This window comes from Thamnophis elegans, chromosome 11 (assembly GCF_009769535.1).
Source record: "Thamnophis elegans isolate rThaEle1 chromosome 11, rThaEle1.pri, whole genome shotgun sequence".
Classification (NCBI taxonomy): Eukaryota; Metazoa; Chordata; class Lepidosauria; order Squamata; family Colubridae; genus Thamnophis; species Thamnophis elegans.
In genome coordinates, this window is record NC_045551.1 from 38325464 (window position 1) to 38351461 (window position 25998).

Below are 25998 nucleotides of genomic sequence, written 5' to 3' on the forward strand. Positions count from 1 at the left end.
GGATACATCCAGGCGAGCCTTGAAATACAATTTCCTTTTTTTTTAAATAGAGTTTATACATTATGTAATGGGCTTTTTTCCCACATGGCATTCTTTGTTCAAAGAATGTTCTGCATGCATATAAAATCAGTTTTTACACTGCTGTTCTTTTGAGTTTTTTATTATAATTATATATTCCAGCAGCTTTTCAGAATCATTTTAGAAATACTTTCTGATGATCACCAGATTGCTTTCCTAACATACAATACTGATTTGTCCTAAACATATTAAGAAAAAGCAGCCTCTGATCAGAAGTAAAATAGAATAGACTTTGGTTTTTAGGTGACTGTTTCAAATCACAGAATAAGTGGCTCATTATCCCACATTTTCAAGAAGATTAACTAATTACAAAAGTCTTATTTTTAAATGGCTATATACTGCATGTAGGTTCTGCTAAACATTAAAGAAAGGGGGGAGAAACAGCTATTTATTGTATTATGTTTATTGTATTGTACATCTAGTGTAAATGTTACAGCAACATCATATGATTCCGATTAGCATTTAGCTTGCTATCTTTTTCTCAAACTGCAACTTCCAGACACTTACTAAGAAGAACCCCATGTAGAGCATGTTGCAGTACTCAAGGTATCCAAGATAATAATCCCTGCCAAATTCATCTGACTCAAGGATAGACATGTGCATTCCACATCAAAGATATTATTAATGGTAACTGAGATTCATGGAATGTTCTCAGGCTGCAAATCTGTTCTTTCAAGGACAATGCAACTGTTTCCAAAACAATCTGACACTTAATCCCTGAGATCAGTTTCCTGTTTCCCAATAGCATCTTGTCTTGTTTTTAATCCATCTTTCATTATCAAATTTACATAATATATACTGACTGCTATCTAGGAATTGAATGCATATTGATGACAACCCATTCCAAAATTCCAGATAACCTCTCCCAGTACCTTGGTGTAAATATTGAACTGTTATCCCTACCAAGTAAATCAGACCAAAAATCAATTTTATTAGGTTACGATTACTTTTATTGAGAGAGGCTATAACAGTGATGCCTAACGTTTTTGTCCTTGTGTGCCGAAAGCGCGCATGCATGCCCACACTCATAATGCAATGCACGTGTGACAACACCCCGCGCCCCTGCACATGCGACACCCCCGGCCTCCCCTTTCCCTCCCCCACATGCATGTGCTCCCCTCTGCACTCCCACTTCCCCATGCGTGTGCGACACTTCCCCCCGCATCCCATTTTGGGGCTAGCAGGCCTCCCTAAAGCCTCCTGTGACCAAAAACGGGCCATGGGAGCATGCCACACACCCATCCAACACCCCATTTTGAGCCTAGCAGGCCTCCCTAAAGCCTCCTGGGAGCAAAAACAGGGTGTGGGGGGGCATGCTGCATCCCTCGGGCATGTGCAGCAAAGACCCGAAAATCAGCTGGCCGGTAGGAGGCACGCACACATGCACAGTGGAACTGAGCTGGGCGACAGCTCACGGACCCACAGAGAGGGCTCCGCGTGCCACCTGTGGCACACATGCCATAGGTTCGCCATCACTGGGCTATAACAACAGAATCCTGAAAGTCTGATTGTGCTGAACCTCTCCCCCTTCTTATACCCATGTGGATTAAGGAGATGTCTGAGCCGTTAACCACACACTTTGTGCTTGTTTTGAACTCATTCCTGGAGGTGGATATTACCTGTCTCCATCAAGGTCATCTTCCTTATTCTGTACATGAATAGCATTGGAGATAAAATTAAACGATCCTATGGAATTGGGTAAGTCCATAATCTAGGTGTCACATCACAGCTTTCCAATATTATCTTCTGGACCAGCCTGACAAGAAGATTCAGAACCACTGTAAAATGATACTCCCAAGATTCAGCTTCCCCAGGGAGCCCAAAATGACTCATCTTTCCGTATATCTTTTCCACATCCTTAAAATTTAGACTAGGGGTGGGTTGCTGGGGGTTTGCAGGGGTTTTGGAGAACCTCTAGCTAAGATTCTGTGCAGTTCAGAGAACCCCCAAATCCCAATCCTGGCTCATCCCGCCCACCCCTCCTTTCCCAGGAGTCCCCATGTGGCCTGTTTTTAGTATAGGCCATACGTGGAGGCTCAGGGAAGGTGAAAAATAGGCCTACTGGAAGGGCGTCCGGAGCATGGGGGACGTTTTCGCCTTCCTGGAGTCTCGAGAAAAACCTCCAGAGCCCAGGGAGGGCAAAACCGTCCCCCCGCCATGGTGCAGGAGGCCAACTAGGCCATGCCCACCATGGCCACACCCACCCAGCAGCCAGGCAGAGAACCCCTTGCTAAAATGTTTGAAGCCAACCCCTGACATAGACAGCTAAAAACAATTCAAAATAATAGAACAAATAATTGCTGATGTAACACCTTTATAATGTTCTCCAACTCAGAATTCCAAGTCAAAATGAATCTAACTGACTTTCCCCACAAATAATTCTAGTTGTTGAAGTATTCTGGATTACTTCATCCATCAGAATAGATACGGTAGTTACAGTAGGGCTTCCTGAATTCATATGTACTGGTAAGTAAGAAGTGTTGTGGTTTTCTTTCAAAATATTCCATATTGCTTTTATTTTAAAAGTATTATATGAAAATCTAGTTCAACCTGAGCATATTTGCTTGCCCTACATTTATTTCTGAATTGCATGCAGTTTTGCATATGGCTAATCAAGATATAAGATGAAAATTGTAAGCTTTTGCACAGCTTCTATTGAGATGTTACTGTTTCTGTATTGTAGATGAGCTATAATCAAAGAGTTCCGTCTGAATTTAGTAGTTTGAAAGGAGGAGTTCAAAATCTCCTATGATATTTCCATTTCTATTTTGACAGTGTTTCTGAAATTACTTTTTCCCTCTCCTGTTTCCTTACACCCTTTTTCTTTTTAGTTGTGCACAATTCTGTGCAGGCCCAGGATCGGCCCACAGCCACAGTCTCACCACTGAGAAGTCAGAATTCTCCATCTCGCCTCCCAGCAACTGTGATCAGATCACACTCGGTGGTTTCTCCACAACATATCCACCACTCTCCTGTGCATGTCATCCCTGGAGCACAGTGTGCCAGGCCTATTATTCCTCTCACTTCAGCAGCTGCAGCAATTACTCCTCCCAATGTCACTGCAGTCAATCTGAACGGAGAAGCTGGAAATGGGCCCATCAGTAGCTTGGTGACTTGTAGCCCAACTAACACAGCTTGCAAAACAGAAGAAAGGAAAAATGAAAAGGTAAATGACCACTTTGCAACATGGATGAGTAGATACATTATGCTCAGCCTTAAAAGAATTAATTGAATTAATTTTCTTACTAGATACGTAATAAAATTTCTTTTTTATCACAATCATCATTGCATTTTGATGTCAATTTTTGAAGGAACTCTGGAGACTGCATCAAAGGTTTGCAAAGGATATATATATATATATAATTTTCACCCTGATTAATTTACTGTTTATACATTTTTTAATGTAGCTTTGGAGCTGCTGACTGGTTGAGTGAGTATCTTACATATTAAGAAATTCACTATCTTCTCCATCTGTTGTACCTCTTTGATTGATATGCTTCTTTTAAGTGCTGCAATTTTGATAGCACAGGTATACAAAATAAGTATCAAATAGCCTTTTTCCATATATCTAAGTTCAGCCAAAATGGATTAATTAGACTGAAGATGTTAAATGACATGTAGCCTTGGGGGCTTAGAGTCAGAGGCATATTAAAACATTGATGCGTGAATGTTTGAGGCTGTTTTAATAGTACTATAATATATATATATATGGTTCTTTCAGAAAATTGCACTTGTACACATCGGTAAAACAGGACAGGACAGGGTTAAATATGATGTTGAATATGTGATTGATTCTCTAGAGATGTAGGCATATGGGGTTCACTTTCAGAACAGCCTTTCAGTGTCAGTGCAGTAACATGTTAATGAATGTTAGTACCAAGCTGATCTAAACATGCTAAGCTCAGTCAATCCTTCACAAACACAGTACTGTATTTTGTTTCCATATAGAGTTTACACATGTTGTAACTAATCACTCTCCTACATAGGTGATGAATGCTGTCTATTAAAAGCTACTTGCAGAACTTCATGATTAATCACTGTTTAGAAGTATTGGAGTAAAAATCTAAGTGTGTAAAAGCATTCCTTCTTATTAGTCGTAAGTTTTGTTGCTAAAGATAAAGGTTTCCCTGTCCGGTTGTGTCTGACTCCAAGATGTGGTGCTCACCTCTGTTTCTTGGCCGAGGGAGCCAGCGTGGTCCAAATACATTTTCATGGTCATGTGGCCACCATAGCTATATGCAGAAGGCATACAGAAGGCTGTTACTTTCCCACCAAAGTGGTAGCTATTAATCTACTCAGATTTCCATGTTTTGGAAACCAAATGCTACGTGGACTGGAGCATTTTTGTTTTGTTTTGTTTTGTTTTGGATGGATCTTTTGTTCACTCTTCTTCTATTTTTGGGGCCATTTAAAAAAATACAAATTACCAGTTTAAAGCGTAGGATTCTTCCCCCCCCCCCAAAAAAAAAGTAAGTTCCAGATAAGTAAATAGCCATATATTTTATAGAGCTCTTATCTTTTAATGATCAAGTTAAAGGATGGATTTTCACTAAAAAAAATCCTAAACAACAAATGAAACCAATTCAGTTAATGTTTTGCTCAGTGGGTGGACTTTCTTCTTTAGTTACATTGCACAGTTTTTAGTCCAGCATAATTATATATTTTAATTTATAATGATTAAACTAATACAAATTTTTATTTTCCCTGCACTTTCAGAATTTATTCCAAAATTCAGGTCTCATTGATTGCCCTAAATGATATAACTGGACTATAGGTAGTCCTTGCCATATGGCCACAATTCAGTTTTGCCCTATTATATAATCTTTCTTGCCACAGTTGTTAAGTGAATCACTGCTAACTTAGTACCACAGCTGTTAAGTGAACCTGGCTTTCCCATTGACTTTGCTTGTTAGAAGGTCACAAAAGTGATCACATGACCTTGGGACACTGCAACCATCCTAATCACTTGCCAATTGCCAAGCATCTTAATTTTGATCATGTGACCATGGGGATGCTGCAATGGTTGTAAGTGTGGAAATTATCATGTCACTTTTTTCAGTGCTTTTGTAACTTTGAACAGTCTCTAAATGAATAGTTGTAAGGACCACCTCTACACGTCATCTAAATTCAAAACCTGAGCCCTGCCTTGTTGTTCCATTCTCCATTAGCTGATCGTGTGACTTCATCTCTTTTTTTGGATGCTTTGCATTCAGGCTTAAAGGTGCCAAAAGAAACTCTGTGGCTGCACATAATGGTTAGTGTGACTTAAGACTACATTGGGGATTTTAGTAACTCCTTTAGTAATTCCTGCTGGCTTATGATCTGTAGACAATCCACCAAATACTTAGTTCTTTATTATACACTAAACATCTTTGTCTGTATTTTGTAAATGCTATATATTATTAGGTTGAAGTTCATCTTGGAGAGTTCAGCTTTGTGTTCCAATCTATAAAAACAATTTTGAAACTTCTGGTTTTTTTAAAAAAAAGAAATACTGTTTTAGTATACACTTTCACATACCAGTAGTTATTAATGACTGATTGGAAAGTTGCTGGAAACATGTGAGGAAGTCAAATCACTGTAGTAAATTTGCTTCCATCCATTGTCAACTTCAGATTTTTGGAATAAAAAACATTTGTTTCTGAAGCCTTCAATTTCCAAGTTTCGTCTTTAGAAGTTAAAACAATTTCAAGTTGAAGCAATAGGATAGCTGTGGATGTGGATAATTTAATATTATAATGTTAAGCACAGAGGGCAAAACACCTGTATTGTTTTTATAACTTTTTTATAAAAAGGATTTTACATTTCTTTGGTTTATTACCATAAACCAATCTGCAGCAGTGTATTATGTGTTAAAAATCACAGAATACAATTTCCTCTTTAACAGTAATATTTCTGTTAATTACTAATCTATTATGATTTGATATTGATCTATTTTTTTCCTCTGACAGTTTATTTGATAAATAATTTAGCTATTGTTTTCATGTCAGGTGTAACTATTAACTTGAACAAAATGATCCTGTTCCAGGAGCTTAATCTGATGAAGCAAATCACACTAGAAATGTTTAAACATCTAATTATTCTTTCTGGGGGGGGGGGGAATCCTGACTTCTGATAAGAATTCTGATTAAACTTTCCCAAAGCATATGGCACTGTGGTTGCTAAAGAGATGAATATGTTGTTGGTTCTTGGAACAGCTTATGAATCCATCATCAGTGACAGAATATCTTTATAATTTTCTGATGCCTAGAATATACCCAAATTAGTTGAAAGCCAGCTATTTGAAAATACCATTTGTTCCTCTAAGCCAGTAGTAAAATCTGTTCAAATTGTCTAATGTAGGGTAGAATTACCATATGGACTTAAGGAATTATTGATTCGTGCATAATTTCATTCCTGTACACTATGCTTAAAATAGTGCAGTGATTCTTCTTTTTTACCAGTTAGTAAATGCCATCCGTTCTTCTCTGGTGTGACCTACAAATTTACTTATGTATTTATCTTGCAAATGTATATCTTAACACTGGGAAGCTAACTAAACATGAAAGCAAAAATCTCAGTTAAAAATAAATAAATAAAAGATGTCAAATAAAGATAATCAACTTTTCACCAAAATTGTCAAGGAAAGCAAACAGAAACACCCACCCATCCTCCTGGCCATAACGCCTGAGACATGACCTGAACCTTCTGGAATCCTAGTGGGCGGGGAAGCTTCCCACAGGCCTGGTACCACCACAGAGAAGCCCCATATAAAGCCATAGAAGTGTTCAGCAGCTACAGTTTAATCCAGCCTGGCCTTAGAAATTATTCAGAGACACAGGTATATACCGGTTGCTCAGATCTACTAGAGGAAAAATAGGCTAGACGTTTAATAAAATAATTAAATAATTAAAATAGCTATTGAGCAGCTGCTACCCATCAGATGAAAACATGCTGTTTTTACACAATGATAAATTTATTTATTTATTTATTTTACATTTTTATTTATAGAGACATTCCCATCAAGGTGGGTCACAGCAGGTAATGTCACCCCAATGAGGACATAGCAAATGTTGTGGAAACAATTTTATTAAAATAACAAGTAGTGCAGTAATAAAAATACAGAAGAGACATAAAGGTAAAAAAGTATAACACTACCATTAAAAGACAAATAGCAGAATAAAAATAACAGAACTATGTGGGGAAAGCTAAAGTTTTTGTTTATTATTATTATTCATTTAAATATGCTATAGAAGGGACAATCTCAATGGGCTAGGTGAAAATTCAACAGTTCAATTTAATTATTTAAAATAGTTAAACAATATTTTGATTTTTGTCATTGACATCATTTTTATTAGGTAAGCTCCCTTTGGGAGAGCGAGTACGTTCAGCAAAGCGTTGTGAGAGTTTTGTTGGAGAACACACAAACCGGCAGAGACACTGCAGTTTAAATAGGCTTTTACTTTCATGGAAATAGAAGTATCAGAGTCCATCAAACAGTCCAAGTCATACAAGGATAAGACAGTCAGTCATCAATGTCTTTCAGTTAATCAGTCAGTCAGTCAATTTTGCCCCTCCTTTCGCATTTTTTCTTCAATGATTCTATTCTACTATTTCTTCAATATTAATGTAACTCTTCCCCCATGGTGAATTGTCCCATGGCGAGTTGGCCATGGTGAGTTGGCTGTCACAAATTGGCCATGGCGACTTAATCATATGAGTTGGCCGTGGCAATTGTCCCATTCCATCTTCAAAGTACCTGAGGGCAGGACAAGAAGTAATGGGTGGAAGCTTATCAAAAGAGATCCAACCTAGAACGAAGGAGAAATTTCCGACAGTGAGAACAATGAATCAGCTATGGGTACTCCATCACTGGAGGTTTTTAAGAAGAGAGTCATTTGTCTAGAATGGTAGAGAGTCCACTACTTGAGCAGGAGGTTGGACTAGAAGACCTCCAAGATCCCTTCAAACTCTGTTATACTGTTCTGTTAATGTCTTGGACCTAGCATCATAAAAAAATAAATTCCTTTTGTTCACAAATTACATCTTGGACTATCATTCAGAGAGAATTTTTGGCGTTTAAAGCAAATGTGAGTATTTTGGATGTTTAACATTAAATTAGTTCAAGATGGAATTTCATTTCAGTTTAGTATATTGATTATAATTCCCGTATTTTTTTTTTGGTCTTAGTACATTTAAGAATATGCATTTTAGCTCCAGAAAATAGTAAAATAAGAAAAGCAAAATAGCATGCAGCTGCAGACATAGATTCCCCTCAATTTATTCTTAACTGTAGAAATGTAGCACTGCCAAATTTTGTTCTGCAATGATAAAAGCTTGATTTAACTGCTAAAGTTTAATTTCCTCTTAAGTTCAGTGCATGTGGCCCACAGCTTTTCCTCTGCCAAAAGACTGATCTGGCTGGTTCAGCAATAATCAGCAATAGTCACATGATTCATTAGAAATTTGACATACCTGGAAAATTCTCGTTTTTATTGTTTAAGTAGTTGCTGCTTAGTCCGCATGGAACATTAGGTAAAGAACATTTGTAGGATTTTAATTGAAAAGAGCCTGTTGATAATTTGCTAAGATTCCTGAAAGGTTGTGTTTAAACAAAAGTAAGGAATTGGATATTATATAAAGCCAAACTATTTTAATCCTATAATGTAAACTGTGCAGTGGATCATTCTCTAGCTCTTTTCCACACCCATATTTTTCTCAGAAATAGGTTACAGAATCAAAGTTCAGCACAGAACCAGACATATTTTACTCTGGGAACACCCATGGTGAGAACTCCCAGTGTAATCTCTTTGTAGTCTTCTCATGAAGAATATGGTTGTTTTTTTCTATTCACATTTTGCATACTGATTTGGCAGCAAAACAGTATTTGCAAGGAGCATAATATTGGTGGGTTTTTTAAACATACGTTTTAATATGTTTCATTATGTGCATCAGACTGTACAAACTTAGACTATCATTCCATAGTAAATAATTTGAACTGTATCTTGGATGCCTTCAAAATCTAGGAATCTTGAGAAATTACAGTGGGTCTAGGAGATTGTTCCCATCCTGCAGCTTTATAATTTTAGAAGCCCCACAGTTTTGACTCCAGGAAGAAATCTGTTGAATGCATAAAAAGATAAGTGAGTTGTAGCATAGCTGTAAGCTTTATTTCTATTATACAGTATGCTCTTTCGGGCAAGGCAACTAGGTATCTGACTACCGTAAGTATAATATAAGTGGCAAACATGGCTAGGGGGCCTTCGTGTTGGGAATATAAAGGATGACCTTGACAGAGAGAGGGAAGGTCTGTTATCAAGGCAACAAATAGATCAACATAGATTAAGCCCATACGAAGTTACTTTCAAAAACATCTAACACAGGAACTCTCCTAATTCACATGAAAATAAAAGGAGGAGGGAAAGTAGATTTAAATCTGCAAGATTCTGTTATTATAGCCATTTTACTAAAAAAAATAGTTGTAAACCTATGCAGCAACAGTTAATTGATGTGGTCTACCTTGTAAGTCTATAGTTTGCACAAGTTCTTCTTGTGCACCAATTGCATCCCTTCTTGGACTGGGAGGTCTTCTTCACAGTTAATCAAGTCTTAGTCAATTCTTACATGGATTACTGTAATCTATATAACACATATCACAGCATTTGGAACTCACAACTGTCCTGAATGTGACGGTATTGACAGTTTTCGATGTTTCTGGTGGTAGCTGATATAAGTCTGCTCCATGAGCTGCATTGCCTCCTGATAAGCTTCCAGATACGATTCAAGATACCTTTCTTTCCTATAAAGGCCTCTATGGCATAGGGTTAGTTTGTTAGACTGTCTTTCTTTGTTGTTCTGCTCCCCCTACTAGATGTAGCAGACAGGACGTGCTCTGGGCCCTTCTATTAAACAATTTCATCTTGCTGGACCAGGAGTTGTGACTTGTCTATGATAGTGTGACCTGAAAACCCTGTTCAACTTTCGCAAGGTTCTGAAGACCTGGCTGTTTCTCCAGGCATTTGTTCCAGAAGTTTGGCAAACTTTACTGCTGCTATTGGGGTTTTTCATAATTGGATTTATTCTTTATCTCAGGCAACATGAGTCATCAGTTGCATCTATTGTTTTAAATCAGTTAGTAGCCTACTCAAGGATCAGCGACTGGCTAATTCAGGTAAGTAAAGATGCTTCCTGGGAACCGAATATACAGTAGGAGCTATACAAAACACGTTTGAGATTCTAGGATGGCAAAAACAAAATGGAGAAACTAAGGGGTTTAAAGTATTTTGGAAATGTCTTGCAAATGGAATAAATTATGGTAGGGCAGAGCTCAAAATCTGGATTAGATGTCTCAGTGTTTTCAGCTACTGTTTGTAATCCATAGTTTCATTTCTTTATTTAGAAAACGTATTTACAAGTAAAGGTACAAAGAATCTTTGAATAATAAATTTCTATATAAATTAATATATCAGAAGTTCATCAGAATGAATGAACAAACACAATCGAGTATCAAGGAAGACTCCAATGCAAAATAAACATTAAAGCCCTTTCACTGTGCTTGTTTAGGCCCACTGTCCTGTCAATGATTCAAATAATTTGAAATGTTAGCTTTAAAGCAAATTATTGATCTTATTCCCATTTGGATTGTACATTGGGCTGTAGATCCTTTTCCTCATTTATTTTATGGCCATGAAGGTTTCAGATCATAAAACACTTATCTATAAGAGTTATCTCATGCTTCGCATTTTGCCTGCCATTTCTTTCCTAACATTACAGCAAAAGATCTATAGCAACAATCAATGGATAACTATTTCTCAGGCTGGCAATTAACTCAGCCAAATGTATGAACTCCAACTGTCAATACATAGTATGCTTCAAATTATGTAATGAAACAGGATTGTCTCCTGTTGTTAGCTTTAGCGCTTCTTCAAGCATCCTTAAAAATGACTTTTCTTAAACATTTGTAATCTTCAGAATATAATCTTCAGAATATATATATGTATGTATGTGTGTGTATGTGTGTATATGTGTGTGTATGTATGTATGTGTGTGTGTATGTATATATATACATACATACATACACACACATATACATATACATACACATACATACATACATATACATATGTATGTATGTATGTATTGTGTCACAACCCCTGGTATGCCCAAATATGGGAGGGAGCATACTGCTTCCCTTTTCTGTCTATCGGCTCACTCTGGGGGCCATCCAGGCAGAAAGCCATTTTTTTATGCTGCCTTATTACATTTGTGTTGCATTTATTTGTTTGTTTTTTATTTATTTATATATATATATATATATATATATATATATATATATATATATATATATATATATATATATATATATATATATATATATATACACACATACATACATACATACATACATACATACATATATATACTTAAAGTCACAACCCCTGGTATGCCCAAGTATGGGAGGAAGGTCACACTTCCACTCTCTGTCATTAGGCTCGTCACAAGAGACCATCCAGACAGAAACCCAATATTTTTTACTGTTGCCTTTTTTGTTACATTTGTTATATTTATGCTGATAAATAAATAAAGGGAGACTAGTATAGATCTATTTCAAGCTATTTAGCTCTCATCAGCTAGCCATACCCAAGTTTGGGAATCGAACCTGTGCTCTATTGCCTCCCAACCCTGCCTGGGAGGCAATAGAGCACAGGTTCGATTCCCAAACTTGGGTATGGCTAGCTGATGAGAGCTAAATAGCTTGAAATAGATCTATACTAGTCTCCCTTTATTTATTTATCAGCATAAATATAACATATATATATATATATATATATATATATATATATATATATATATATATATATATATATATATATATATATATATACACTTATATATATATTCCATTCCAGAATCTTCCTAATTCCATTCATGCAATTCTGTATCATGGACTTCAATATTTTAATATTCAAATTACAAGCCTTAAAAAAATGAAGAAATTTTTTTAAAATTAAATTTACAGTTAAATTTAGAACCATTTTATAGTATTTCTATATGAAGATGTTAGGATATAAATTAACATATATGAATGTTTGGCAGTAGGTACAAACATGTAAGATGCAATTGGATATTATTTGATCCTTTCAATAAAAAATCTCTTGAATTACATTAAATTTTATGTGTGTGATAGGAGCATTAGTGGCCATGGCAGAGGTATGCCATAAATGAATATTTAAATCCAATCTGGCAGCTGTTAATTTCTAGCAGAATTCTTTTTTTTTATTACCCCCTTATAGTGAAGAAAATTCTGGTTCTGGTTTTTATAGACTGCCAGAAATAATCCCATTTGCTCACTTTTCTCTCTACAATAGGAGGAGGGGAAATTTAATAAATGCAAACTCTAATTGAGAATCAGAATGAGAAAATACAAGAGTTGTTAGGCAGGCCATGTAAATTATTTAGAACAATATTTCAAATGCACCAAACGTATTGATCACTCTTTTATTACCATGATTAGCAGGGTAAGCATTATCATTCTGCAACCCTATGAAATTGGGCATACACGTGTTTCTTTTGTTCTTCTCTGCATGTGTGCAGAGAGGGAGCCATGGGTTATTATCTCAGCTGCAGGAGAATGCGCATTCTGCTCAGGCAATCCTGACTTTTCTATGCTGGACTATCCAGGACTTTTAGTTTAGTTTATTATTACAGATCAAGGACCAACACGGATCCAGCAGTTTGTGCCAAATCCCAGCTTCAGTCAAGTAACAGTGTATTTTTATTTAAAACATTATTTCATTCAGCAGCCTTCCTCCAGCGATATTTGCCATTCCATTACAGCCCCTTTCTTTCCATCTAGTCAAATGGAAAAGAACCTTTAAATAGCCAAATAGTGCTATGTTCTTTTCTCTATATGGGAGAATAGTTGGCATGCAGAAGTTTGTACAACTGTTCTTCTCTTCTAGGTTCCCAGGGGTACCATAGACTGGAATATCACATTCAGCTATCATAACACTGTTCCTACTCTCACATCTACACATAATTAATATGATACCAATTCATACTTTTTGCTGTAGATATTAACCCTTCAAGAATGAATACTTTTTCACTCTCCTATATTTACTCATCAATTTTGTTTCCAAGAATTAGCCCAGCTACACTCAATCTGTTGCATCATAGGTACACAGCATTCCCTTTTCTTGCTTTCATGCCCCTTACCATTTACTACTCTTACATTCCTGTTGCAATCCTCCATATGTTGTGTCATCTCTAGAGGGACCCAAAGATACCTGTACCCCATTGCAGTGTTCCCTGCTAACAGTGAGGTTGGTGCTGGCAGTTTTGATGTACAGGTGAAACTCAAAAAATTGGAATAGCATGCAAAAGTTTATTTATTTCAGTAATGCAACTTAAAAGGTGAAACTAATATATGAGATAGACACATTGCATGCAAAGCATGATAGTTCAAGCTGTGATGTGTCATAATTGTGATGAGTATGGCTAACAGTTCATGAAAACCCTAAATCCACAATCTCAGAAAATTAGAATATTACATGCAATCAATAAAACAAGGATTGTACATAGAACAATATTGTACTTCTGAAAAGTATAAGCATGCATATGTACTCAGTACTTGGTTTGAGCCCATTTTGCAGCAATTACTGCCTCAATGTGGTGTGCCATGGAAGCTATCACCCTGTGGCTCTGCTGAGGTGGTCTGGAAGACCAGGATGCTTCAATAGCGGCTTTCATCTCTTCTGCGTTATTCGGTCTCATGTCTCTCATCTTTCTCTTGGCAATGCCCCATAGATTCTCTATGGGGTTCAAGTCAGGTGAGTTTGCTGGCCAATCAAGCACAGTAATCCAACAGTCATTGAACAAGGTTTTGGTACTTTTTTAGCAGTGTGGGCAGCTGGAAAATGAAATCAGCATCCCCATAAATCTTGTCTGCAGAAGGAAGCATGAAGTGCTCCAAAATCTCCTGATAGACAGCTGCGTTGACCCTGGACTTTGCTAGCTTCCATGCCACACCAATTACCTTTTGAGGCTTTCCCTCCTTATGGAGGATGTCAATGATGGTTTTCTGCACAACTGTCAGGTCAGCAGTCTTTCCCATGATTGTAATTCCTACTGAACAGACTGACAAACCATTTAAAGGCTCAGGAACCCTTTGCAGGTGTTATGGCTTAATTAGCTGATTAAAGTGGGACACTTTGAGCCTAGAATATTTCACCTTTTCACAATATTCTAATTTTCTGAGATTGTGGATTTGGGGGTTTTCATGAGCTGTAAGCCATAATCATCACAATTATGACAAATCACAGCTTGAACTATCTTGCTTTGCATATAATGAGTCTATCTCATATATTAGTTTCACCTTTTAAGTTGCATTACTGAAATAAATGAACTTTTGCACGATATTCTAATTTTTCGAAGTTTCACCTGTACTTTGGCCATTATTTCACAAGGGCAACCAAATCCCAATTTTAATATTTCAAGGATTCTTACACTATTCTGCACAAGTTGGATCTCTAATCTGGAGAGTACTTTGAAAGCCAGCGTTTTTTTCCAAATCCCACCAGTTAGAAGGAACCCACACTGAGGACACTTCTGTCATTCAGCATGCTTCATTTACTGCTTTCACTTAAGATACTTCTGTTATTTCTGATACAGAAAATGATTTTGTCAGCCGTGCACAAAATTTCTCATCTGTACTACTGCATGTTCTGTTAGCTGTTCGCTGGGAAAATATTTGCAGTTAAACCGTCAGCATTTTCACAAACACTTCTAAAATATGTATTGTGGGCATTTTAGTGCTTTTCTTAAAGGGTGGATTTAGGATAACAATTTTTTTCTTTAGGAGGTAGCATTTTGATGCATAGTTTTTGCTAACATATTTGGTTGGGTTGTATTTTCATTTATGTACTAAATTTTGAGTTGCCAAACACATTACAAAATTCTGAAGATGTAATTTTGGGTATACAACAAAGGCTAGCAAATCCAAATGGCATATTTGACTACAAAATTCTGATAGGTTTCTAATCAATCCTAAGAATCACCATCAACAGGATTGTACGTGACTTATCTTCCTATCTAAGGATGGCAATATCCAACTCACGTACATAAAGATTTAACCAATTGTTGAATGTGTAGCTATGTAGGAGTATTGCCAGAAAAATCAACCATAAATTATTAGGCGCCACAGAAATCAAGAGATTCGGGCAGTTCAAATGAGTATAAATATTTATTGCAAGCTTAAACTCTCTACAAGAGACTGAACTATTAGCAGTCAAGGGGAAAGAGTGGGAGTTAAGAAAGGAATTCAAGTTGGACTGGGCTTAGATCTCTTGTGGGCACACAGGGCCTCATGACTGATTACACATTTGACCCCTCCCCGAGGCTCAGCCTGGTCATCTCCTACAGAAATGCTACTCTTTCTTTAACTGATCAAAGAATTGTAGGTTAGGTTAGAAGAATAGAACTAATCAAGACAGTTTTTATTCCATTTTGCACATAGTAATTAAGAAAAGAACAGAATAACAGAATTGAAAGGGAATTTGGAGGTCTTCTAGTCCAACTCCCTGCTCAAACCCTAAACCATTTCAGACAATGGCTGCCCAATCTCTTCTTAAATGCCTCCAGTGATGGAGCATCCACAATTTCTGAAGACAAGCCGTTCCATTGGGTAATTGTTCTCACTGTCATGAAATTTCGACTTTGTTCTAGGTTGCTTCTTTCCTTAATTATTTTCCATCCATTGTTTCTTGTTCTGCGTTCTGGTGCTTTGAAAATTAGGTTGACTCTCTCTTCTTTGTGGCAGCCCCTCAAGTATTGGAACACTGCTATCATGTCACCCCTAGTCCTTCTTTTCACAAGACTAGAAATACCCAATTCCTGCAATCATTCTTCATATGTTTTATCCTCCAGTCTCCTAATCATCTTTGTTGCTCTTCTCTGCACTATTTCCAGAGTCCCAACATCTTTTTTTTTATATTGTGGTGACTAAAATTGAATGCAGAATTCCAAGTGTATTCTTACCTTATAAAGCAATACTCACACCTCACATGATCTTGATTCTATCCCTTTGTTAATGCAGCCTAGGATTGCATTGGCTTTTTGGTAGCTGCAGTGATACTGTATAAGCATCTGAGCCCTTTGTGGCTTACCCTGGATATGCCTCTTAAATTTCCTGCTTTGTATCTGAGTTTTTCTTTCCTTCTTTCCCATCTTCTTGTTTGACAGGTTATGTTGCGGTTTATGCGTGGGATTAGGTCCTAAAGTTTGGTCACCCTCCCCCCTCAGTTTTTGTTTAAAGCCCTTCAGATAAACTGATCTAGTCATTTTCCAAATTCATTCTTCCCAGTTAGAATATAGAATAACAGAGTTGGAATGGATCTTGGAGATCTTCTAGTCCAATCCCCTGCTTAGGCAGGAAACCCTACACCACTTCAAACAAATGATTATCTAGTTTCTTCTTTAAAACTTCCAGTGTTGGAGCATTTGCCACTTCTGGAGGCAAGTTGTTTCACTGACTACTTGTTCTAACTGTCAGGAAATTTCTCCTTAGTTCTAAGTTGCTTCTTTCCTTGATTAGTTTCCACCCATTGCTTCTTGTTCTACCCTTAGGTGCTTTGGAGAATAGTTGGACTTCCTCATCTTTGTGGCAACCCCAGAGATATTGGAACACGGCTATCATGTCTCCCCTAGTCCTTTTTTTCATTAAACTAGGACTAGACATATCCAGTTCCAGCAACCATTGTTTATATGTTTTATACGGGAGTCATCTTTGTTGCTCTTCTCTGCACTCTTTCTAGAGTCTCCACATCTTTTCTACATTGTGGTGACCAAAGCTGAATGCAGTATTCCAAGTGTGGGCTTACCAAGGCATTATAAAGTGGTATTAACACTTCACGTGATCTTGATTCAATCCCTCTGTTTATGTAGCCTAGAACTGTGTTGGCTTTTTTGACAGTTGCTGCACACTGCTGGCTCATATTTAAATGGTTGTCCACTAGGACTCCAAGATCCCTTTCACAGTCACCACTATTGAGCAAGGTACCACCTATACTGTACCCGTGCATTTTGTTTTTCTTGCCTAAATGTAGAACCTTACTTTTTTCACCATTGAATTTCATTTTGTTAGATAGAACCCAATGTTCAAATCTGTCAAGATCCTTCTGTATCTTAAACCTGTCTTCTGGAGTGTTGGCTATTCCCGCTAGCTTGGTGTCGTCTATAAATTTTATGAGTTCCCCATCTATCCCCTTGTCCAAATCATTGATGAATATGTTGAAGAGTACTGGGCCTAAAACAGAGACCTGGGGTACCCCATTGCATACCTCCCTCCATGTAGATGCAGTTCCATTGAGGTCTAGATGTTGAGTGTGGTTGGTCAGCCAGTTACGAATCCATCTGGTGGTGATGCTGTCTAACCCACATTTTTCTATTTTATCAAGTAGTAGGTTATTATAGTCTACTTTGTCAAATGCCTTACTGAAGTCCAAGTAAATTATATCTACAGCATTCCTCTGGTCCACTAGTTTTGTCACTTCATCAAAGAATATAAGCTTTAAGATTAGTCTGGCATGATCTGTTTTTGACAAACCCATGTTGGCTTTTGATTATTACCTTGTTTGCTTCTAAGTGTTTGCTGATTCATTGCTTGATTATTTTTTCCAGAATCTTCCCTGGTATTAAGGTCAAGCTGATGGATCTGTAGTTTCCTGGCTTTCCTGAATTCAACATTTTATAGATGATCTCGCCAATCAGCCTAAATATTTGTTTCCATTCCAAAAAATTATTAAGACATTACTTTTTCGGCATCTGGGTCTGGATCCCATTAAGTTGAATCTAATTAGGGCAAAACAAAATTCAGCTAGCATGTTTTAAGGCTGCCCAACCCCAAACTGGGTAGACTTGCCAAAGTTTTAAAAAGCAAGAGCATACACTTTTTCAGTGTTGTATTGGTGAATACTCTGTACTGCCAGGCAAGAAAAAGTGAACTCTTGACTCACAACTGTTGAAAATCAGGATGAAATGTAGCAATAGCAAAGCCGGAGAAACATCAGTTCCATAAAATATATAGAAACAGATGGTAGTTTAATGTGATTGAGATAGAGTCCCTGGGAGTTGGGCATCTTGTAAATTTTAATAATAAGAAAACTAAAATGAAAAAGAAAGCCATGAGGTTCATGGTGCTCTCTGATCTTGCTGTATTATTCTGGTATCCAGTTTGATATAAAGCTCAACAAGACAAATACACTGTAAAATAATAATTAAACTTATCCTTGATTAATTGTGAATTACTGTACGTCTTCATATGCTAGTCTGTGACTATAATGAAGATTTGATTTGATAAGTCTGCAAACCTATAAATAAGTGAAACACATTGCCTTAATTAACATTAAATATTTTATATATCTTGCCAGATTAATTTACCAATAGATTAGAAGGAAACTCCTGCCTTTGCTGACACATATAAGGGGAATTTCCAAAAAATAAATAAATAGAAGAAATGACAAAATTGAGACAGTGCACATTGTTTTATCTTGTAGTAATGTTATGAAGCGGGAATTTTTTTTTTCTCAAACTTTGGCTTTAAAACATTTAAATTCCCCCATATGTTCATACATATTATACAGAAAAAGGTTTCTGGTGTGCATTCTTAGCAGTAAGCAAATTGTTTTTAGAAACTGTGGGCTCACTTCTAATGTCCTTTTTTCAGCATACTTACAGGACAGGTATCACAAACTCCCCATATCACATTGTTTCTGCACGTATGGCACGCCAGAGGTAGAATGAATTACATGTGGTCTTTTATATTGCAGGTTTTATATAACATTGTAGCAAAACCTTATTTTTCCCTTTCTCACAGCAGTCTCCAGATAATCAGACAGTTTCTGTGTTGCTTTTCTGCTCACTGATAAGATTTTTATACAACCTATAATGCACATTTTGTTACTTATCATCAAGGCTTTGTCAAGGGCTCTATAGTAGGATTTAAGATGAATTGTTGTATATGCTTATTTGTGTTATCTATTTATCTATCTTTAAATTTAGCATAGATATAGATAGAAGCTAAATTGAAAGTTGAAATGAAATGGAATAGAAAACCATGTTTAAAGTGGCAGATTAAAGACAAGGAAGCTACAGGTAGTCCTTGACTTATGATCACAACTGGAATCAAAATTTTGGTTGCAAAGCAAAGTGGTTGTTAATTGAATCATGCCTGAATTTACAGTCATTTTTGCTATGGTTATTAAATGAATCTGGTTTGCCCCAAAGATTTTGCTTATGGGAAACAGCTGGCAACGCCACATGTGGTGACCGCATAAATACATGTTGGTTACGAAACACCAAATTTTGATCATGTGAATGTGTGAATTCTGCAATAGTCATAACTGCAAGACTGATAATAAATCACTTTTTCCAGTGTGGCTGTAACTTCAAACAATTGCTAAATGAATGGTTGAGGACTACCTGTGTACCCTGTTTCCCCAAAAATAAGATCTCCCCAGATAATAAGCCCAATTGTGCTTTTGAGCACATGCGCTAAAATAAGCCCTCCCTTGAAAATAAGTCCTCCCCGAAAATATTGCAACATAGCAGTAGCTGTGAGGCGACCACACTCACTGCCTCCTTCAACTCAAAAATAATAAGACCTCCCCAAAAATAAAGCCAAGTACTTATTTCAGGGGTCAAAAGAAAATAAGACCCTGTCTTATTTTGGGGGAAACATGGTATTATAACCGGGATAACCTCTGTTTAGCTACTATCTTTCAGTTTAACTGAGATTGAAATAATGCAAGAACAAAATGAGAGAATATAGTGCCATATACCACTTTGTGCTTCCTGGAAAGACAGTTAAATTAACAAAATTAACAAATATTTAGAAGAAACTTACAAACTACTTGGGGCTTGCTTGTATGATCAGTTGCAACTCCCATCATTGCTAGTCAGAATGATCCACTATAATTGTATGCTAAAGAGGATAGTGTCACGGCTGACTTAAAAGATCTGGTGAAAGGGAAAATTGTGCATTGCAAGGACATATTGATTTCATGTTCTGATCTCACAAAGGCCCCAGTGCTGGGATCAGTCAAAAGGAGAGAAGCAAGAGAAATAAGCAGAGAAACAACATGCTTGTAGGAACAACCAATTTCTTGTTGCACCAAGGACTTAGACATTCAGTGTTCTGTTTCCCCCATGGGTAGACTCAAACATTATTGCCTTTTCAAATTTCAGCAGTTGCCTATTCCCTCCCTGGGATGAATCATTTGTCCTTATTGCAATGAAACATAATACCAACTCCGGTATTGAACATCGCATTTACAGTCCATAAGGACATAATCATCTTTGCAAAGATAATGTGGAAATGTTGCTTGCTTTCTTGTTTATTTTTCTGCCTAAATAAAATCCTTCAGTGCAACAACCTGGATGAATATTTGGGTTTGTAGTATATGCATATGCACACCAAGGTACACAAAAACACAGATGCATCCCCCCAGAGGTCCATACTTTGCCTGCTGCAAGACTATTTAGCTTTTGTGTTGGTGGATATGAAAAACAGGTGATGATGTTTACTTCAATTGCCTAATCGGACCATCAATGGTTTATGTGATCCTCATGCAGAAAGAAAAGAAAAGCGGACTCTTGAAACTTCTAGCAGGAGCATCCACGAAAAAGAAACCCCGCTCTCCTCCCTCCATGTCTCCAACACACGATCCTATGGCAATAGTGGAAGGGATGCTGCAGGGTGCAATGGGACCTGAACTGTCCTCTCTCTCTAGCCATGGGAGGGCAGGATCGTGCCCTATCGAGAGTGAAATGCAAGGCGCAATGGAGATGGAGCCTCTGCACAGAAAGACGGGATCTTTGGATCTGAATTTTTCTATTCCTTCTCCCATAAGGCAACTGCCACCTTCAATGGCAACCAGCCACCCAGAAGCTAAGCCATTGAATCGAGAAAGGTAAGGCCTTGAGTGCAAACACCATGCAATGAAAATTCCCTATTTACAGATTTGCATTTCCAAACACTTTCAATTAAGGCCATTTTTTTTTCTAATATCACAGCACAAGATTTGTTTCAACAGCAAGGGTATATTTGCAGTTTGTTTCGGCTTTTTTTCCTATTATCAAAGCAAACCAATCAGAATTCTTCTAGAATGGAAGAATTGATCTTTATTCCTTAACAGTTGGTATATTTTTAATCAATAAGTGAGGAATATTAATTTCATCTTTTTGTGAGGAGCTTAGTCTTGGAATTACTTGAGCAGCTATATTAATCTGGAAGTTCATTCTACATCCATTTGTTCTCATAAATATAGTTAGTGCCTTTTTAAAAATGTGTACCCAAAGCTTCATGTCTCATGTGGTGCCCGTCTGATCCATAGTGAAGAATCACTGCCAATTTACAACATGACACCAGCCCTACTAGGTACACCCAAATACTCAGCATTTAGAAGTTTCATATTTCATTCATAAGTATTCTATCTAGTTACTGGACTAACTCCAAATTACTGCCTTCCTTTATCTTTCAAAATAGATCCACCCAGTCCACATATAAAACAAAGATTGGAATCCAATTGAAAGAACTGAATGGTACAAAGGCAAAGTGTACTGAATCTTTCTCTGTCTGCCACTCTTAATCTCATTACACATCTCTTCAAGCATTCTTCCACCATCTGATTTCAACTCCAGAAGTGAATCTCTGGAACAAAGATTCCTGGTGAATGGCCATGCAGGGAGATGACATTAAGGAGAGCCTTCATTACTGTGAGTGATGGCTTGTCCATCTCCCTTGATTGACCCACAGTAGAAGTTGGGAAACATGTTTTCATCTTTGATTTTGCCCTTGAGATGTTTCCTTGGCTACTTGTATATTGAATGAAGCTAAACAACTAGCTTAGTTCAGGCATCCCAGCGTAAACCCAGCAGAAACTTCCCAGCCCTTTAATACAGGAAGGCTATATGAAATCTGTATTGCTTATTTGCATGAAGCTACTAGAAACTGAACAAACAGGTGTACCTTTGTTCTACCTTCCCCTTAGCTTCACATATTTTTCTCCCCTTGTCCTTCTTGGCCTGAGAGCTGGTCAACAGCTGACAGTTGACAAAACTGACATCTTTGCTCTCAAAAACTTTGGTTTTCAATGTCACTCCTAGAGCTTTCATTGGAATTAGATTTTTTTAAAAAAATACATTCATTGTATTGGATGTTTGAAATAGGAAAGCTTAAGACCTGGAACAGCTAAGACTGATTTGGACACATGTTATCCAGTCTCATACAAACTCTTGTGCCAAATCTAGTTCTACTGTTCATTACAAAAACTATAGCAATATACTTTTTGAGATGTTCAAGATTCAGCCTTTGTTTACTGCCACATGAGACATTGATAAAACAAAACTAGATTAGTCTTCCAGATGACCAGAATTTCAGTCTCCTAATACTGCTCAGCCTGGGTTAAAATTCACCTCTAATCAATCCAGGATATGAATTCAGATATTTGATATCATGTAAACAGGATTATAGGTATGTGTTTTTTAAAATCTGGGGCTGACAAAAAGTTGGCCTTTCTAGCCAATTCCATATTGTCCACAGAGTCTGATCAAAAACTTCAAGATGATGTCCATTATGCTACAGTCAAATTTCGGACTATTGTTTATGTAGGGTTGTTGCTTGTTAAAAATATAAGCAAGTACAGAGAAAGCCCTTAAAGGTTTTCATGACCAGAAGCTGCTGTTACCTTTCGAACTCCTACAACGTATAATGCTGCCATTCCAGCCACTCTGCCTTCAGGTATCTTTCTTTCCATGCCCATCTAATGCTATGACAGGTGTTGAGAGAAAGGCAATGAAGAAATATATGGATAGAAATGGATTGCATCAAGACTGGTATCTCTCTGTTCAGAGACAAAACACAACAATAGTACAAGGATATGACACCAAGAAGGTTAGCTAGTCTGTTTGGTCTGGTTCATGAGAATCAATTGCTGCTTCTTTAACACATAGCTCTCTTTTTTTCATTCTACATGGAATAAACACGCAGTTTTAACCGGTATTGTAAAGCACAACTAAAAATGGGATATTTCAGGAAGCTCAACACTACTAGGGATGCAGAAGGATGTTGGAAAAATCAGAATGGGTGTCTGAGAGGTTGCTAAGAATGATCTTTTTCCTAGTGAGAAGATGCTAGGAAGACAGAGGTGTGAGCAGGCCAGTGGGGAAAACAGGGAAGATGTGGCCTGACTGGGCCAGTTGGACGACATTGGAGGAGTTGGCAGACAGAATCAGGACAGGCCAGTGGAAAGATGTTAAAAAGATTAGGGAAAGTTAATAGGAGGACACTGAGATCAAGGAAGGTAACAACCAAACCAGTGGTTGCCTAATTTAGATAACAGCCATGTGTGTCATGCTCGCAAGCCTCTGGCAACTTTGTGCAATGAAGCTGGAGTCATTGCTCAGGCAGCACCTGTCATCTTGAAGACTTGCACAAACAGAACTGAGACAAGCCCCCTGGAAGTTTTTCCCTGTGAGAACTGCTATAGGTTGTCATAGAAATATCCCTGCTCTAGGTTAAGGACTGACATTGCATTAGCCTGGTTTAGCAAAACAGCAGAGCATTCTCTTGAGACTTAATGGCTAGTTATTTGTGCTAGGTTTTGAACAAAAAAAAAAACCCACAAAGGGATATATAGTCAATATTTTTAAGAGAGAAAATCTCGTGTGTCTCTAAGTATGTATCCATATGTATCACTTTAAAGTTTCATCATTTGTTCATTGGAAATATGTCCAACCCTTCAGTGGAAATTTTGTAGTTAAGACTAATTTTCCATTTTTTAAAAGCATTTGGGGAATCTAAATGAAAGTCAAGATTGTTGTATCAGTGCAATACATATCAATCTGAAGAATTCTGGGAAAGAGAAGTTTACACATCCTTTTGCCAAAATGATACGGTCCAGTGAACGATGACTAACTTTCTCTCGTTTTGTTTATCCATATGGCGTTGCAAGATTAGTTGGCATTGTTCTAGCTAAAATTGCTGCAATGTAATAATGCAATTAGCCGACACGTGTTTAAAATAATGCAAACACTTAGTTACACACGGTTGAAATTGGCAATGCACCCTAAATATAAGAGGAGCAGTTCTGCCATAGGCAATTTGATAGGAAATGTTATCTCAGTCAAACAAGATCTTCCATGCCAAACTTTGCCCGTACATCTGCCCGTATAAGAGAGCTGACCATCAGATTTGGGGGGAGGGGCTTGCCAATTAATTTTAAATCAGAGTATAAATAAATACACATATGCAATTAACATTAAGTATGTATGCCACATTATGCCTCTTGTGGCCCACCTGCGGAGCTGGCAGCAGATTCAGAGGGGGTTGGGGAGGAACATGGGCCAATCCTGGAGTCTGGGGAAGGCTCTGATGAGGGCTGTGTGTCAGAGGCAGAGAGGGGGCAAGAGCCATATGCCAGTTATCAGCTGCCTTCAGAGTCAGACATCAGTGAGGCAAACAAACAACTGGATCCTGTTCCCAGTATGCACATGTGCAGAGTTGCCAGACGAAGGGAACAGCTAAAGAACAGGGGTTGACTTGCAAGTAAGGCCACAGGTGGACGATGAATGGCCCCTCCCAGAGGAAATAAAAGAGGAGCAAAAAGGGAATGGAGTTTGCAGGAGACAATTAGTTCACTTAATTGGTTCGTGACTCTCCGAGACTCCTTGCCAAGTTTTGCAGATATCAGCCTAGCAGCTCTCCAAGCCAGATAAGGTCTGTGACTGTAAATCCTCCCTTGAAAGACTTTTCTGGTTGTGAATAAGCAGAATTCACAGTACATTAATAAAAGGGTTTTTTGTTGGGACAAGGAGTTTGCTTCATGCTCTGGAGAATCTTCGATCAGAACAATACCTGCATGGCAAGCTTTGCACACATAGACATAATCTGGCATGGTGTACTGATTCTTCTGGCATTTCCTGCAATGGCAAGGTGGCAAAGATGATGGCTAATCCTGAGCAGGTCTGTCTTTGGGGCTGCTAATGGCTGAGGTCGACACAGAATAAATCAGTGATAAACATGTTGCTTTGTAAATGGATCCACAGTATATGCAATAAGCTTTCTCCTCCCCCCCCCCTTTTCTTTCCTGGAAGATACCGTGTCGTGGTCCCGTATCCCCCGCAGAGCGAAGCTGAGATTGAACTGAAGGAGGGTGACATTGTGTTCGTCCACAAGAAAAGGGAAGATGGTTGGTACAAAGGGACGTTACAGCGGAATGGCAGGTCAGGCCTCTTCCCCGGCAGCTTCGTGGAGAGCTTTTGAAGGCTTGGGTTGTGGACTTGAGGGACGTCCTGGAGGAAATGCTGGAGCACAAAAACCATATAAAGCAGCAACAAAGGGAAAGTGCCATAATGGGAGAGAGCCATGATTATGATTCCCAAAGGCTCAATGATTGACCACCTGGAAACAAGGGGTCTGGCGGCGCTTTCAAACAGTACATACAGCAGTATGTTGGAGTTGTGCCTTCTACATGGAACAGACCAGAGATGGAGAGGACACAAGTTAAAACCCAGCCAGTGTATTTCATGTAAATGATAGAGGAATTCCGTTTGGGAAAGAAAAGAAACGTGTTGTATCGCTGTAATTTATTTCTCTGAGCTGCAGTGTTCTTATTATTGGCTGAGGGAAGAGAAAAAGGAACTGGGTTTAAGAGGGCAGCCAGGGAATGTTTGTTGTCTGTCCTCCAAATACTGGGCTCATGCAGAAAATATTGCTCACGTAGAAAGAACCAGAAGCCCAAAATATAATTTATTTCCACATATACCTCAAAAATACTCTACTCCATGTCCTCGTGATGACATTCCCAGCCTGCCACCACAGCCCAAATTTGGCTTTCGTTGATTTGGTTTGGAAGTGGCGTTTCCTCCCCTTCTCAATCCAAAGCT

At 37.9% G+C, this 25998-nt stretch overlaps 1 protein-coding gene across 1 annotated transcript in view; it reads left to right on the forward strand.

The window, feature by feature from the left end:
- Nucleotides 1-25701, forward strand: part of SH3RF3 (SH3 domain containing ring finger 3) — a 218529-nt gene extending 192828 nt beyond the window's left edge. The window contains exons 8-10 of the mRNA XM_032227048.1: nt 2910-3244; nt 20686-21023; nt 25207-25701. Coding sequence (XP_032082939.1) covers nt 2910-3244; nt 20686-21023; nt 25207-25375 — 842 coding nt within the window. The 3' untranslated portion in view covers nt 25376-25701. The remainder of the gene's footprint in view (nt 1-2909; nt 3245-20685; nt 21024-25206) is intronic.
- Nucleotides 25702-25998: the final 297 nt, after the last annotated feature.